General features: G+C 41.7%; 1 protein-coding gene and 1 pseudogene across 2 annotated transcripts in view; both read left to right on the top strand.

Moving 5' to 3' along the window:
* The window catches only part of VAT1L (vesicle amine transport 1 like), a 137,581-nt gene that overhangs the window by 49,621 nt on the left and 70,886 nt on the right, over positions 1–17,074 (top strand). For both annotated transcript variants that reach the window (XM_039888837.1, XM_039888838.1), the window contains exon 4: positions 10,749–10,891. In XM_039888837.1, coding sequence (XP_039744771.1) covers positions 10,749–10,891 — 143 coding nt within the window. The remainder of the gene's footprint in view (positions 1–10,748; positions 10,892–17,074) is intronic.
* LOC120581025 (uncharacterized) lies at positions 7,811–7,928 on the top strand (annotated as a pseudogene).

The following is a 17,074-nucleotide window of genomic DNA, read 5'->3' as shown; positions in this document are numbered from 1 at the left end:
TTGTTGATCATGTCAGAAGGGTGCTGAAACCAAGGTCAGGCTCCTGTCGAGAGGCCCGGTTAATGAGGCACCTTCAACGAAAAGGAACACTCAGAAAAAGGCAGGAAGGCCAACTGCTGAGTGGAGAAAACCATGCCCAAGCAAGGGCACTTATTTCCTGCTGTTGCACGTTGGTTTCACAAATGCCTGTGTTCAGGGTGCGATGATATAGTAGATGGGCAAAGACAGGAGGAGGGCAGCAAGCTTCTACTTCCTAAGCCCTCACTTTGTGCTGGCTCCCGTGCAGAGCTTTCTTTATGCATGTCTGTTTAACTCTTATGACAACCCAGTGAGGTAAGTGATATTATCATAACTTTAGAGACAGGGCTGTCCGAATAATTGGGCCACAGCCCTTCAGGTGATGAGTGGGAGATCCAGGGATCAAAACCCAAATCTCACAGATGCCTATACCTTTGTTCTCCTTCCCTGGCCACCCTATTAGTTCCTTTCCTTGATTTAATATTAGGGCAGTCATACCATGATAAGTAGGGTGATCCAATTTCCCTAGGGAACTTCCAGTTTATGCCCGTTGAACAGGCAAAATTAATAACAGCATCCCCCTTCACTCTCAAAGAGTATCCTAATTCAGAGGATAAATTATATGACCATCCTATCTAACAAGTTTTTGGCTGAAATAGATGCATTTATCAAAACCACAGCTCTAAACTGTGGGAAATTGTAATTTGGCTGGAAATGTGAGTCCAGCACCCTACTATGCAAATGTAATCATCCAGGAAATTTATCCAGATGCACTGCATGGAAGGCAGCCAGCCTGGAAGTGGCTCTGACCTACCATGATTTGGAGCCCTGATAAGGAGACTTTGCCATCTGGTGGGCTGAACTACCTCCCTGTCCAGGATTCCAGCCACGTGGTTGCTAGAGTCAAACTCTTGGGCAACATGGGACTCTGTGGGCTATGAGTTGTCATGTAGCCATCCATGGTCTCCATCAGTTAGAAACTAGTACTGATGAGAGACAAAGGTGTAGTGTAATTCCTACGAGGGCTGGTAAGTAGAGTTACCACATACAGTTAGGCAAGTTGTACAGTGCACAAAAACATTCAACCCCTGGGGCAAGTGAAAGATGCTGTTTTAAATTCTTTTATGGGATGATCAGTCAGGTGTGGTGGAAGAGGAGAAAGAGAAAGGAGACAGGAGAGGGGAGGAAGGGAGAGAAGAAGAATCAGAGCTTAGAGTGAAAGCTGGTTGCACAGTGATGTGTGTGAGTTTGGGGGCAAAGCAGGAGATATTAACTCTTCTGGGTATCTCCTGGAAGGCCTCCCAGAAGAGGTGGCTTTGGACAGTGTCAGGAAAGAAATGGCTTGTGGAGCATTTGCTCTGGGTCATCCCTGGTGAGTTACATCATGTATGTTACCTTGGACCCACACTTGGCCTCATGGACTAGACACTGTCATCCCTGAATTAAAGAAGAGGAATCTAAGGCTTGACCAGGTTAAGTGGCAGCTCCAATAATGAATCAGGATGGGATCCAGGTGCTTTCCCTTGCTCTGCAGTCTCTGATGCGTCTTATTTCTATTGAATTGTTCTGGTGGCCAATAACAAAGTAGTTCGGCTTAGTTTAATTCCATCATTTCCAATTGCTAGCACTTAGCCTTTCTGAGCCTCAGTTTCTAATTATTAGCAGGATAACCTTGAATAAAGTCACCTGATCTTTCTGAGACTCCATTTCTGAGCCTGCGCCTGCACCTGATGGGAGTATGATGCTGAGAGAGTAAAATTAGATGTGTGTAAAGCACCTGGCGCAGCACTTGACAAAGAGTAACTAGCAAGTACGAGCCCTTCCTTCTCTCCGTACAGCCTCTAGATGCACTACTGTGCTGTAGCACAGGGCAATGGTTAAGATTGTGGATGCTGAAGCCAAATAATGCAGGTTCAAATCTTGTCTCTGCTATTTACTTACTGTGTGACTTTGTGCAGTTACACAACTGTTCTGTGCCTCAGTTCTTTCATCTGAAAAGTTAGGATAAAATAGTACCTACCTCACGGGGTCATGATGCAGATCTAATGAACGGGGGTTTTAGAACGTGTAGAGAGCCCTACCTGGCACACAGGAAGCTCTATGCAGATGAGGTTGAATAAACCTACACTCTTCACTGCTTGCCTCTATTACTGCTTCTTAACTGAGTGACTGTGAAATGAGCTCAACACAGTCTGAGCAGGGGAAGAGGTTTCAATATTCACCCCTGCAGTCAACAGAAGAGCTGCAAGTGGCTGGGAAAACCTGAGGATTCATCAGCACAGCTGAGGCCCAGGGAGCTGGGAGGCTGAACTTCTCCAAGCATTGGAGCTTCAGACTTTGCAAATGGAGATGGGGGTTTATTTCCTCTTGCATCTCTTACTCACAGGAGGCTGGGTTAGTCATGCCCTGATCTAGAGGATCCCACATACTAAACCCATATGCTGATGTCAACCTCAACTAGGAAAAGAGGATTGTTATAATGCCATAACTGATCAAATTAGAAGAGGAAACATTTTATAGAGAGCTGGATCTCATCACTGGATGCACATTAGAATTACCCAGGGAACTTATAAAATATGTACTAATAATCAGGCTCTACCCTGGTTTTAAATAAAACATTTGATATTAAGATAGTCTGAGCATCATGAGGGCCTTAGCATCTAAATCACATGGAGTGGAGTGAGTTCATTAAAAATGATCTACACTAGTGGTTCTCTCTTGATAGAGAACCTCAGGTGCATGGGAATCTCCTGGAAGGCTTGTTAAAAGTCAGGTTATCGGGCTGCACCCCCAGAATTTCTGAGTCTAATCCATAGATCTGGGGTGGAGCCAGAGATTCTGCATTTCTAACAAATCTCCAGGTGATATTGATGCTGCTTGTTCTGACACTGCATATTGAGAAGCACTGATCTACAGAAAAATAAATGAGGAAAAAAAAAAAGATATTGTCTATTTAGTTTTCCCAAAGAATGTGTGTACTGCTTTTTTGGATTAAACAAACAAACAAAAAAACTTTTCCATCCTTAAATTGTAAGCAGTTGACAAATGCCTGTTCCACTCCCGACTTTTTCCCCTGCTTTTCTCTCTCCTCCCTCAGCCATCTGCCCCTGCAGCTTCTTGCTGTTGACATGGCACATGTGTGTTACAGGGAGTGTCATGTGTAGTTCAATAGTTTTGCAGTGACAAGATAAAGACAAAGAAGAGCTGACTGAGTCTCAGTGTGCACTAGGTGTGAACATAGAATATTCTTTGCTGCTTTTGATGGCAGGTCACATGGATCAGCCCACACAGTGGGATTTGAATTTGCTCTCCTTACAACAATCGACTCAACTAAATTGTTGACAGGCAAATGACAGCACTGAACTGAAAAGGAAAATGTTTTTAACCCTTGTCTAAATCCCAACATAGGAGTTTATATTGTTGTAAGAAAAGCATAAGCATGGCTCAGGTAGCCAAGGTACTAGATTTCAGAACATTCAGTTGTCTTTTCTAGTCCAAGTGCCTCAATGCATTAATGAAGATGAAAAAGTAAACTGACAATTCTTTGGAAGAAAAAAAGCTCATCCCACTATTTCCTCTAGGCATCTTCTGGGTACGTTCACAAGCTCATTCTGCTCATTCTTTTCCATTTTTTGACCACATGAATGGTCTGTGGTTTCCATGAGCTGCTTAAAAGTGAAAACAACATTTGGAAGAGACGCACATAATTCTTTTTAAAAAGTGATCTCGGAAATGGTCAACTTAGCAATAGAGGGTTCCATTTTTTTCACCAAACTTAGGGAAATGAATAAACTTTCATTCTTTGGGGGCTTCTTCAACCAGACTTTCTTTAGCCTAGCTAAAGAACCAGTCAGTCAGTGTGACCTACAAATTGTAGAGCTGGAGAAACCATAGAGATCAAGACCAAGAACCCACTTTTATCTGGTCTCTCCTGCCATACATCCATATGACTTTAGTGCATGCCTCTCGTTTTCTGAACATTTGTGAGAATACAGTGCACCAACATGGCCTTATTCCAGTGGTTCAGTGGTTGGAATTGGGGTTCTCACCCTAATGGTATAGGTGTATAATTGTACTTTTAATAGTATATTATTTTATTAATACCTGTTGCCTCTATCAGAATGCAAGCTCCAAGATAACAGAGGTCATACATAACTTTATTCACCTTTATGTTTTAAGTACCCTTCCTGGTGTCCATTCTATTAGAGATATTCATTAAATAGCCCTGTCGTGATAGAATGAAAGATTCAATGAAGTAATAGAGAGATTGAGATTCAAAGAATGACTAGTGATTAGCCAGGAGAAAAGACAGGAGGATTCCGGGCCGTGGAAACTGCATGTGCAAAGGTCCTGTGGTGAGAGAGGGGGTTGTCCTTAGGGAAGACTGTTTCTCCATCTGCTCAAAGCTAGAGTCCTGTCCTGGTCTATGATGAGAAGCCAAGCTGGGAAGATAGGTAGTATCTGCATTATAGATGCCCTTATAAGCCAACCCTTCTGTGTTTCTTAGTTGAATCTCTGATGTTGAATCCTGAATCTCAATGTACTGAGGAGATGATCTATTTAGATTTAGGGGCTAACCAGAATTTCAATCAGGCTCAGTCCTAAGTCCAGGACATTTGTAGCTAACAACTGGTATTTATTGAGTACTTAGCATATACCAGTATACTAAGCCTTCTATGTAGATGTATTTGGTTCTCTAGTCATTTGTCTACTGTGCCTAGCTTTTCTGTAATTGGATCTTGCTTTGAACTGCCAGTCTGTTGATAAGAGATTTCAGGCATGCAAAAGAGCTTTCATGTAACTACTGTCCCTAGATTTCCCATTGTCTGTGGTCTGCTTGAGGGGACATTAGCCCTGGAATTAGGACTGAGCTGGTTGAAACATGTTCACCTATATGAACCTGAGACAAAGTTATCCAAAGAGTGGATCAATGAAGCCTTCCAGGTTGATGCCAAGGGTTCATGGTTTTTCTCTGAGACTTTTCAGTTCCACGTCAGCAACTTGAGTGCTTTGCCAGATGGATAAGAAGACTGACAGCAGAGTAGCCTTACAGATAAGTTTGACACCCAGATTTATCATTTTAAAGCCATATAACCTTGGACAAATTCCTTTCCCTCTCAGAATCCCCATTTTCAGGTATAAAAGGGAAACACAAATACTCTACAAGTGGTTTAAAGATTTAATGAAGCACTTGAGCACATTACCTGGCACATGGTGAGACAAAAGGAAAGGCAGCTGCTGTTATTGCTGTGTTGTTAGTCACAGAGGAGAGAAGCAGAGGCTTGCTGCAAAATTCTTACATTCTAAAGAGGGAAAGGAAAATCAATTAAAAACAAGTGCATGCATATCTTCATTTACTGCCGTTGCTGGGAGAATGGATTGTCTTGTTCATTTTATGTTCTGGGTCTGCAGGTAAATTGTAAAATCCTTTTTATTGAAAATTCATTTCGTCTTCCCCAAATGTTTATTGAGTCCATGTCATTTGCTAGGCATGTGGGAGAAACAAGGATAAATTAGGTGCTAATCCTGCACTCACCTTGGGAGTTGGAGAAAGGAGAGTACAGATTTTCTATAAATGTGAGGGAGAGCACCTATCTGCTTAAAAACAGAATGTTGAGCATTATTTACTTCAGAAAATCATTGAGGATCTTGCAAGGGCTTCTCATTGCCTGACTGAATTAATACAGAGCTAAAAGGTGTGGGGGAGGGCGCTGAAAATAGATGTGCATTGAATTTGTATTTCCTACCCATTATTATTTATATAATAATATAAATTATGATATAACAATTACTTACATATTATAGTAATTATATATTATGTATGCATATATAATTATATTAATTGTTATATTACAATAGTCCTCCCTCCTTATCCACAGGGCGTACATTCCAAGACCCCCACTGGATGCTTGAAACTGCAGATAGTATCAAACCCTGTATATATATTTTTGCTAGACATACATACCTAAGATAAAGTTTAATTTATAAATTGGAGAGATTAACAATAATAACTAATAAAAAAAAGAACGATTATAACAAAATACAAGTTAATTGAACACAAGCACTGTGACACTGTGACAGTCGATCTGATAACCAAGATGGCAACTCAGTGACTGACAGAGAGGGACCGTATACAGTGTGTAGATGCAGGACAAAGGGATGGTCTGTGTCCTGGGCAGGATGGCGTGGGATGGGGGGGCTTTCTTCGTGCTACTCTGAATGGTGCACAATTTTAAACATAAATTGTTTATTTCTGGAATTTTCCACTTAATATCTTCAAACTGCAGTTGACTACAGGTAACTGAAACCATGGAAAGAGAAACCTCAGATAAGGGGGACTACTGTGTTAGTATACTAATTATACATATTATAAATGGAATGTTAGGTACTCGTTATTATTAATTATGCATGTATATGTATATATTAATAATTATATGATATAACATTGATATATTAATGTATTATATATTACATATTCAATACAATATATGTAATATATATTACATATATAATACATTATATATTAAATAATAATATAAATAATATATAAGTAATCCAGTTACTTATAGCATTTCATTTTACTACCACATTTCTGTTTCTCTTTAAAATGGAAATGGTAAAGTTCTGCTTGGGTCAGAGACTAGATATATTAATTAAATCGATGCTTTATTCCCACTCTGCAATACTAAAAATCTGCAAAATGATGAGGGTGCTTCCCCATTACATCAAACTCCTCTAGTTTCTCCTGCATCCATTCAATGGGTTTTAGTGAACACCTGCTACGTGTCAGGCTCTGCCCTGAGTGTTGGAGTGCAGAGCCAAACGAGATACAATCCCTGACCTCATGGAGCTCACAGATGGGTCAGTTAGTAGATACAGAAGGCTGTGGTGGCTGCTGTCCTGGAAGAAAGAACCACAGGTCTATGGTGGCACAAAAAGAGGTGAGGAACTCTGCCTGGGATGCTGGGAAGGATTCGTAGAAGACAAGATGCCTTAGGGGGAGTGGCTATGATCTGAGGAAGTGGAAGGACTGGCATGATAGGTAGAGGAAAAGCATATGAGAAAATTAGCGCTGAAGCTAAAATAGCATGATACATTTAGGAGCTGGTGGTGGGATAGTGGATGTGCTTCTACCGCTGATAAAGTAAAAACACCAAGAAAAACAGTAATAGTCACAGTAGTAGCGATAGCAAATATTGATTGCCATTCACTGTTCTAAGCCCTTGGGTACATTATGTCATATAATCCCACAAATCTTAGCATATATATTGTATTACTATTTGCATATTAAGATGAGGGACTAAAGGAACTGATATGTTACTCAAGGTTGCTCAGCTGATGAGTACAAGTGATTAAGGTCTGCCACATCACATACCCTAGTGGACCAAGTACCTAATCTCTGTAAACCTCAGCTTCTTCCTCAGTAACATAAGGTTAAAGGCTCATTCTGAGAACATCATGGGATGAGGGCTGCAGAGCGCCATGGTGAATGTCAATCCGTGATGGCTCAAGTTCTGTATAGTGTTAGGAGGTGGATATCGGAAAAGTGGAGGGCAACTATGGTAATGAAGTAGACTGGGTCAAATCGGGAGGGCTGGCCTTGTGCGATAAAGTAAAAGATATTCATTTCATTCCGAAAGCCATAATAGGCACTGGAAAGCTTTGAAACAAATAGTGAAATGCTCAGTGTTGTGTTTGAGAAAAATCACTCTGCCCACAGTGTAAAATACCTTTGGAAATACCCAGGCTGGCTAGAAGAGTGTTGTCATAATCTGGGGAAAGAAGTATGACGGTCTGTGGCCATGTCACCCTGAACAAACCCGATCCCGTCTGATCTCGGAAACTAAGCAGGGTCGGGCCTGGTTAGTACTTGGATGGGAGACCACCTAGAAAGACCAGATGCTCAATGTGTAAAAAATAAAAAATAGGGGATTGTAAACTGACAAAGTCCTTGCAATCTGTGAGGTCAACCAAAGGTTACCTCGCCTAAAAAGTTAGAAGTATGACAACCTGGACTAAGAGGTGACAGTCACAAGAGAGGCTGAGTAGAAATAACACACTTGGTGACTCCTTGGATGTGGGGGTGAGGGAGACGAGGAGTCCAGGATAACCCCAGATTCCTGGCTCTAGGGAAGGGTGAATTGGTGTGATTCCATCCACTGAAGCAGGAAACGCAGTGAAGGAGTGTTATGGGTTGGTTGACTTATGTTCCCCCCAATTTATATGATAAAATCCTACCCCCAACGCCTCAGAATGTGCCCTCAATTGAAGGTCAAGTCTTTCCAGAGGTAATCAAGTTACAATGAGATCATTAGGGTGGACACATAGAGGGAAGACCGTGTGAAGACACAGGGAGAAGATGGCTGTCTGCAAGCCAGGGAGACAGGCCTGGATCAAATCTTTCCCTCACAGCCATTAGCAGGAACCAGCCCTGCCAGCACCTTGATTTCAGACTTCTAGCCTCTAGATCTGTGAAACGATAATTTCTGTTGTTAATCATCCCAGATTGTAGTACTTTGTTACAACAGTCTTAAATTAATACAGAGAGTAACTCACTTGGAGATGGCCCTGAGTTATGTTTTAGATCAAGTGAGTTTGATGTGCTGTTTTTGAATAGTCAGGTGGAGATGGGTACCAAAATGGTAGTTCAATACACAAGTCTGGGACTCAGTAAGGGGCTTGGGACTAGAGATGGAGATTGAGGTGTGTCAATCATTTCTGACACTCCAGCATCTACAGCACAGTGTGACTAGTACATAATAGGAATTTGAAAATTACTTGAGTGGATAAATGTCATATTTGCTTAAGGACAGAAGGCAGGAGAGACTACACAGTTCTAATTAGAACTACACTAGTTCTAATCTCCCATGCCAGCACAACAAGGTTAGATCAAGTCCTGTCAAATTTCAGAGCATTGCTACATTGGTTGCTGATATTTACATTCACTAGTTAGGATAGTCCCTTCATTATTCTCTAAAATCAGGAGATAAAAAAACTTAACCAAATATCAAAGCTATTCTTAGAACACAAAACTGTAGCCTGTTTGCAGTCTTAGATTCATACCCACGTTCTGAAATGACCTCCAAGTAATTGAGTGCGTCAGTATTGTGTCTATTTAAGGTAGCAACTTAAAAGTCTGCTTAGCTTAAATGTCAAAATAAACTGACTACATGGTCTAATAGAAAATGGCAATAACTGGAAATCAGGAGACCTTGCTTTAAATCTCAGATCTGCCTCTGAAGAACTGGGTCACCTTAACCTTCCAGAGTCCCCTTCCCTCATCCATAAAACAGTGATGGAAGCGGGTAATTGGATGATGTCCCAACTCTGACATTCTGATTCTCTCAGTGCTGCCTTTAATTGCAAATGGTAGAAGGATTAAAAATCCACAAATTGACTTGCCAACCTAATTTAGTCCACCAATATGAACATGTGTAAATAAAGTGATAGGCAGAAATTAATATCACAGATGACTTTGGTGGAATAATTTCCCTCAATAATTTATGCCTCCTAAAGATGACAGTTGGAACACTGGAAAGAGACAGTACTTGGTTTTAGAATGCATCTTATTTACCAGCAAGTCAAGTTTTATTGGAAGGTCTTGAATGCACATAGTCACAGTATTTTGTCCAATGAGTTAAATTTTTACCATATTGAAAAGGGGTATGGAAAACCATCCATTCCTAACTGCATTTGTGATTTCTCCTGGATCATTTAATACCTAAACCTCATGCACTGGCCTTTTTAAAATATGGCTCAACATCTCAACCCTGGATATAATAAGCCACTAAGAGGTAGAAATGATTAAAAAGTATCAAATACCTATTAAATGTCAACTTTTGGGCTGGGTGCTTTACCTTTGTTACATATTACCTCACTTTCCACCCCTGTAGCAAATGCTGTTGGCCATATCATCTTTTCTGCTCTCGACTAGACATACCGAAGGTTTCTTGATTAGAGTTTCTATCTCACTGTGGCAACATGCTTGGCCCAAGAGGACATGCATAAGAGTTACTGCTGTAGAAACAACCCTCAACTGGTATCAGATGGAAATTTGGTGGATAAATATTCCAGCTTCTTCACCACTTAGTTGGGATAACTCTGAAGTATATTCTACACTTGCTCACAGAGTTCTTTAGAGGGATTGATTTCCAGTTGCCCACAGTAGATTCTGGCTTGATAACATACCCTTTGTTGGCTGTCTTCTCTTTGTCTCGATACCCTGGTATTTCTTGCAATCATATTCTAGATAAAGTACTTACACTCAAATCCTTCCCTCAAGGTCTGCTTCTGGAGGATCCAGACATCCCCCAAGATCCTTATGGAGTAGGTACCATTATTGTTAATTTATAGATGAGAAACCCAAGGCTCAGTATCATTAAATAACAATTGTTAAGTCTTGATGCTGGAGTATTGCTAGTTCACATTGACTTTCTTCTATACCAGTGGTTCTCAATCAAGGGAGATTTTATCCCCCAGACAAAAATGTCTGGAAACATTTTTGGTTGTCAAAACAGGGAGAGGGGTGCTACTGGCTCCTCCTAGGTGGTGGCCAGGAAGGCTGCTAAACATCCAGTAATGCACAGTTCAGCTCCCTACAATAAAGACTAATGCACCCTAAAAATGGTCAACAGCAGCAAGGTTGAGAAATCCTACTCTACAGTAAGACTAGTGGTTAGGTGGTAGCTCTCCTGTGTGACTTGTCTGTTGTATTTGTATTTCCCTTCCAGGGCCAAGCTGTGGCTCAGCTCTGTTCCACTATCCCTAGTGTGACTGTCTTTGGAACAGCTTCTACTTTCAAGCATGAAGCTATCAAAGACTCTGTGACCCACCTCTTTGACAGAAATGCAGACTATGTGCAAGAAGTGAAAAGGTAAGGTGATGCTCGAAAGAGTGCCAGGTGAGCCCTTGCTCTTCTAAGAACAGTTGTATTCATCCAGAGGAGGACTAATACTACTACTAATAGTCATAATATTAAACGTATATTGGAGGATTAGTATGAGTAGCTCTGCACTAATACTGCACATTTATTAGCTCATTTAATCCTCTCAACAACCCCATTATTATCTCCCTTTTTTTAAGAGAATAAAACCTAGGAATAGAGCAGTTAAGTAACTTGCAAAGCTAATTGATAAGTTGCAAAGCTGTTATGCTAGCTGCTATAACATTGCCTTAACACAGAGAAGTTTATTTTTTCATTCATTCGCATAACCGCCTAAGGAAATGTGGACTCTCACCTGGGTAAGACTGAGAGCCACTAAAGGACCAACGTGGTAGCATGGTCATATTTGGGTTTCGAACAAGTCACTGGTGGTGTGTAGAGAATGATTGGGAGTGGGGAGGCTGGAGGTAGCAAGATCAGCCTGCTGGCTATTGCAGTCACCCAGGGAGATGTTGGCTTATCACTTGACCCATATTCCACCTATGGTCCTGAAGCTATTGATTATGCCATGTGCATGTCAATACAGGGAATCAGATGGTAAACCCAGATGCCTGCCATCACACTCTCAGATGATTTGTGTATCTCACCCCTGCTGCTGCCCAGAGCTCAAGTCTTATTCTCAGATGCTGCTCCATTTGCAGTTCCTGAGGGGGTTCGGGGATATCCCAGGGCTAATGTTTTGTTTCTGTATTTTCATTTTCCAGCACTAAATGGTAAGGTACAAAGGAATTAAGTTGTTCGGCTAACATCATAATAATATCACCATGATTTTCTCCAAATCACACCTTAAGATGGAACATTGAAGGACTAGAGGATAGATGACAGATTTAGACCAAATTAAGTGAAACTTGGGGAGTCTCTTGGAAATGAGAGTCTTCTGATAGTCTGAATTTTCAGAATTATTTTAAAATTTTGAATGTAGAGACTTACATATAGTTTAAAGTTGTCCCAATATTTCCAGTGGGCATTAAAGAGAGCTTTAAAGCTAGATATTGGAAGTTCACTCCCTGGTTCTCAGATGTGTAGAGAATGCAGACATATTTTAAAGACTTCTAGAATCTACCTTTGCATATTTTTATAATTCTCAGGTAGCATTTCCTTCTTTAACTAGCATCACTCAAACTGTGGTCTGGAAAATGAACTACCTTCGTCCCTTCAGCAATCTTTTCTTTCATCCTCTTAATATTTTTGTAAGTGTCCTTTCCTTTATTCATACATCAATGTGCTTAATAAATAATGAACATCTGTGATGGGCCACGACAGTGCCAGGGCGGGGGAGCCAGCAAAACCACCTCGAGAGTCAGTGTTTTCATGGCGTTTGAGTCTAGCTGGGGAAGAGGGGACAAAATCAATACTTTAAAAAAATGTGTTGACTTACACTTTTGCTATATGCCCTGGTGGAGAAATATAAGGTGCTAGTCAACATATTGCAGATGGGAGATCAGATACATCATTAAAGAGTGAAATTCGGGCTGAGAATTGAAAGATGAGAATTTGGTCAAAGAAAGAGCATTTCTGACAAACAGGAGTCGCATGTGCTAGGGCCCAAAGTCAGAAAGGGCTTTGATAAAGTCGCATCTGAAAGGAGACGAGCATGGCGGGAGGCAGTAGGCTGTGGGGAGTATTGAGAGAAGAGGTCAGGAGGGGCAGCTCTACTAAAAAGTGAACATCCGTGACCAGGAAGCTCCTGTCTTTCCCATTTTCCTTGTAGCTGCTCCATCCCCTGTCCCCTCTCTGCCCTTAACCTGCTACCTTTAGCTCCTATGATTTCTACAGATATATTTTTTTTTAGTTTAAAGGTCAAGTTTATTAGGAGATTAAGAGATATACATATACTATAAATACTGCACAGGTGACTTTATTCACAGTCAAGCACAGAGATGTCAGAAGAGCAGAAGGCAGCAGCCTCCGAGACCTACCTCACCACCCGCTTCTTTCAAATATGACTTCCAACAGTTCCTTATGTTTTTAAGTAGAGACTCTGGAATTAGACTAAAGAATGACTGGGCATCTGCAAATATGTTTATGCCCTCTGTCCCACTAATCCCACCCTCAGGAAAAGATGAGAAAAGCAACAGGTCCACAGTTGCCTACTGCAGAGCCAAGCACTGCTTCTGATTCATTGTCGGTGCTCAGCATATGTCGACTGGGTGAATTATTGCATTGTCTGTAATAGTGAAAATGCAGAACCAGTCTCCATTATCAACAGAAGGGAAACGGTTCAGTAGATTACACTACGCCCACACGCTTGAGTATTATGCAGCTCCTAAAAAAAAAGATAATTATGAAGACTCTGTCACAAAATAAAAAAATACCCTTGGTAGCATATTGAGCGAACAAAGCAGAATGCCAAATTCTATCTACACTGTGATCACAGCTTTGTATATAAATTGTCGGCTCATAAGGACATAAAATGAACGGAAAGGGGAAAAAATCCTACTGTTAACAAGCAATAGGAGTGGAATGTAGAGTGGTTTCTGTTTATTTTTTGACCACAGATATGATTTGTTACACTATTATGTGTGTGATAAACTAGAAAAAATTCCTTGAGATGAAAACTCTTTTATAAACGGTAAGCTGGTTTTGAACACATTCTCAGCCTAGAGCCAGGCATTGTAAAGAGAATAGGGGGAAATTATTTATCATACAGACTTATCTTTACATCACTTTATCCTTCTTTGCGAGGAGAGAGATGACTGTGCTTGAAACCAAGAAGAAGAGTTAGAAGCCTTGAATTGTGGGCATCTGACTCTAAGGGCCACAAAAATAAAGAGGAGAGGAAAACCAGAGAGAGCACTAGAATGGGCAGCCCCTAAAGGAGTGCTCGAAAGATAGACTGATTTCTGGCGGTAGAGGGGGAAGTGGGGTGTGAGTCCCAGGCAAGGCAAACGAGCCCAGAGCAAGGTGGATAATAGCACCAGGCTTTGTTGGTCTCCTCTGACTCTGCTGAGCATTTTGATTATACCATTTTATGTGTACCTCAGATAATCCTGCAAGGTGAAGATTCCTCACTTACAGATAAAGAAACCGAGACTTAGTGGAAATTAATGAGTCTAATCACCTGGAAAGAACAAGGAGAACGTGATGAAGAAAGGACTCTTAGAGGTGGTATTGCTGCTCAGTACATGTGGGAGCCATTAGTAGTAAATATTTACTAAGAAGCATACTGTGTGCCAGGCACTGTGCTGGGCACATAAAATAGCCTTATCCCTCCGTCACAAGCTTGATGGTTAAAGCTGCGGCATAGGTGAGTTCAGAGAAAAGAGAATTCAGAAAGAGGAGAACTGAGGGGAGAGGCAAGGATCCAACTGGAAATGAAAGTGACCATCAAGGGGAATTAATTTCTTAGCAAAGTGGAAGGGTTTCTCTCCCAGTTACAGCTAATGGGACCTGCCACCACACAAGAGAAATTCTTCACTGATCCATGTGGGTGGAAAGCAAAGAGGTGGCATTCACAATAAATGGGTTGGTAAGGAATTAGAGACCAAGAAAAGACAGATATGTAAGTCTCAGATCAGCAATTCCAAAATATCTTGCTGCTGAATCTGGCCCTGAGAATCCTTGAGCTGGGGCTATTGGTGTTTGTTTCAAATCTGCAGATTTATGACAGGAGAAAGTACACATAGCAATCATGGCATTTGGCCCTCTACCCTCACCCTCTCTACATTTATGTTATTATGATTATACATGGACGGGCAAGGCAGACACTCCCAGAAATTGGGGACCTAAGAAATGAGGATGGCCCTATGCCTCTGAGAAGCTACCTTGCTCTGCTTGTGCTTCTCATGATGATTCCACTTAAAAAGAGCTGCTAGGCTGCTTTTCAGTGCATGGCCGAGGGAGGACCCATCCCTAGGCTACTTGCAGAGCCAGCAGCATTCTAAATAGATCCCACTGAGTCCAGTTCCATTCATTGATTTGGCTTGTAATGACTGAATGAGGGATAGAGCTCTTCAATTTTGAAATCCTTACCTGAAAGAACACTGCTCACTTCAAAAGGAGCAACATCTGCTTAAATGTTTGACAGAAATAGCAAAGCATCCTCACTCGCGGGGCCCAAGGAATGACATCTGCCGCTACCCAGCTTCTCTTCCTCAGAATCCATCTCACCATTCCACTGACCTGCAAAAGAGATGCGATGACAGCAGGGCATGGTGAATTTGTGGCTTTATTTGATCCTGTGCATGTGCAAACCCTGTCTTACCTGATAAAGATATAGAAATGCCTAGAGAGGTGTGGGGAAGAGCAGGTGGTCTGAATATGCAGGAGACCGGCAGTGGCTCCTTCCAGCGTGAAGCCCAGGGAGCAGCCCCTCACTTTGCTGAGCCCCCGCCGGGAGCCTGCAAGGCCTAGAAGTGAGAGTGGCAGTCACCCTGGGGCTGGCCAAAGCTCACCCTGCAAAACCCCACTCTGCCCCTGGGTTTCCAGATGTGATGGATCGAACCAGTGTCCTCCTTTTGCCTGCAGTAGGCCCTGGGGTAAGTCATCTGGCCCCAATGGGCCTTAGTTTCCTCCTCTATCAAATGAGGATAACGATGGTCCCGAGTCACAGGGATGGCATGAGTTGTCATGAAATGAGACTTAGGAAGTGCTCAGCACTGTTTCTGGCACATAGTAGGTGCTCTTGAATGTGAGACATGCTCTGCTAGCAGAGTTAAGGGCATGGAGCTTCTGGTCTAACCGTTTCTGGGCTGGTGGCTCCACCCACCTTGAAGGTTGCTTGGATTGACGGTTGGGTTGCAGAGATTTTGCACAATCTTCCTTTCATGCCATTTTCCCAAATCAAAAGAATTCTCTTTAAGGTGAACCATTCTGAAAAAATGGTAACAAAAGCTACCATGGACTCAGAGCTTATCGTGAGTCAGGCCCTGTGCTCTACATGCATCAATTCATACAAGCTTCCCAAAGAATCCAGGAACAGGTGTTATCACTCCCCTTCTAGGGATGGGGAAACTGAGGCACAGAGAGGCTAAGTAACTCACCTGAGGTCATAAAACAAGTAAGTGGCTGAACTAAATGCTTAACACTGAGAAGAAATTCACATTCCTAATCCCAGTGCTGTGCTGCCTCTGCGCCACCCCCACTCCTATCTGCTAACCCCGTGTTAGTTGTCAGTAGTGGCAGCCAGTTTTGGGATCCTTCTGGAAGGAGACAGTGGCCAGGGTCTCTCATTACTATGGTTGGTGTGCCAAAGCCTCCTTCGTAATTGCCTTAGGTCAGGCTGTCACACTTCTTCCTGCAAAATGCTTTCCCTTCATTACCTGGCCAGTCTCTGGTCATCTGTCAGCACTCAGCAGAGGATCAGCTCGCACAGCCCCCTGAGCAGCTCTGTTGGAGCTTTGGTGACTCTGTATTTGGTTCATTTGTTTATAATCTGTCTCCTAGTAGCTGAGAAGCTCCTAGATGGCAGGGATAAACTTGAGCTTGCATCTAGTAAGCATTCAGTGAATGTTTGTCCAGTTTCTAGAAATTTAGGGCAAGTGTACACACCCTGACCTTGGGCATCTCCTACCATCTAGGGTTAAAAAAGCAGCTTGAAAATAGAAACCTCATGGCCTACCTGTATGGAAGAAACATGGTCTAACTCTATTTTAAAAGACAAAATTTAAGCCTGAATTCTTCAAAGAGTAAATTAAATTGACTGCTTCACCGAGTTGCTTGCTAAAGCAGTACTTCCATAATTATACTGAACATTTATTAAATCTTAAACTCAGAGTGGTAAAAAGGCCTCAGTGTTGCTGTTAAACGAGACCAACATTTAAATTCTAGCTGTGCTAGTTACATAAGCTTGGGCAAGGCACTGCATCTGTGAGCCTTCATTTCTTCATCAAAAAAGTAGAGTTAAGATGCTTGCCTCATTGGCTGGTCATGAAGATTAATTATGAAATGCCTGGGATACAGTAAAATTAGAAAATGTAAACATCTTTTGAAGGAAGCACAAGTAGAGAGATGTGGAATACCAGTCTAAAATGTTTTCTTCTTTTGTTTCATTTATTCATTTCTTATCCATTTAGTCATTTATTCATACAATTGGTCAACATTTCTTGAGAATCATTATTATGTCCAGCAGGTTGAGAAAGGCTGAGGATTCAACAATTAGCAGCACTAACATGG

This window comes from Pteropus medius, unplaced genomic scaffold (genome assembly GCF_902729225.1).
Source record: "Pteropus medius unplaced genomic scaffold, Ma_sr-lr_union100, whole genome shotgun sequence".
In the NCBI taxonomy this organism is placed as follows: Eukaryota; Metazoa; Chordata; class Mammalia; order Chiroptera; family Pteropodidae; genus Pteropus; species Pteropus medius.
The sequence above is the reverse complement of the archived record's forward strand: the minus strand, read 5'-3'. Positions and strand labels throughout refer to the sequence as shown.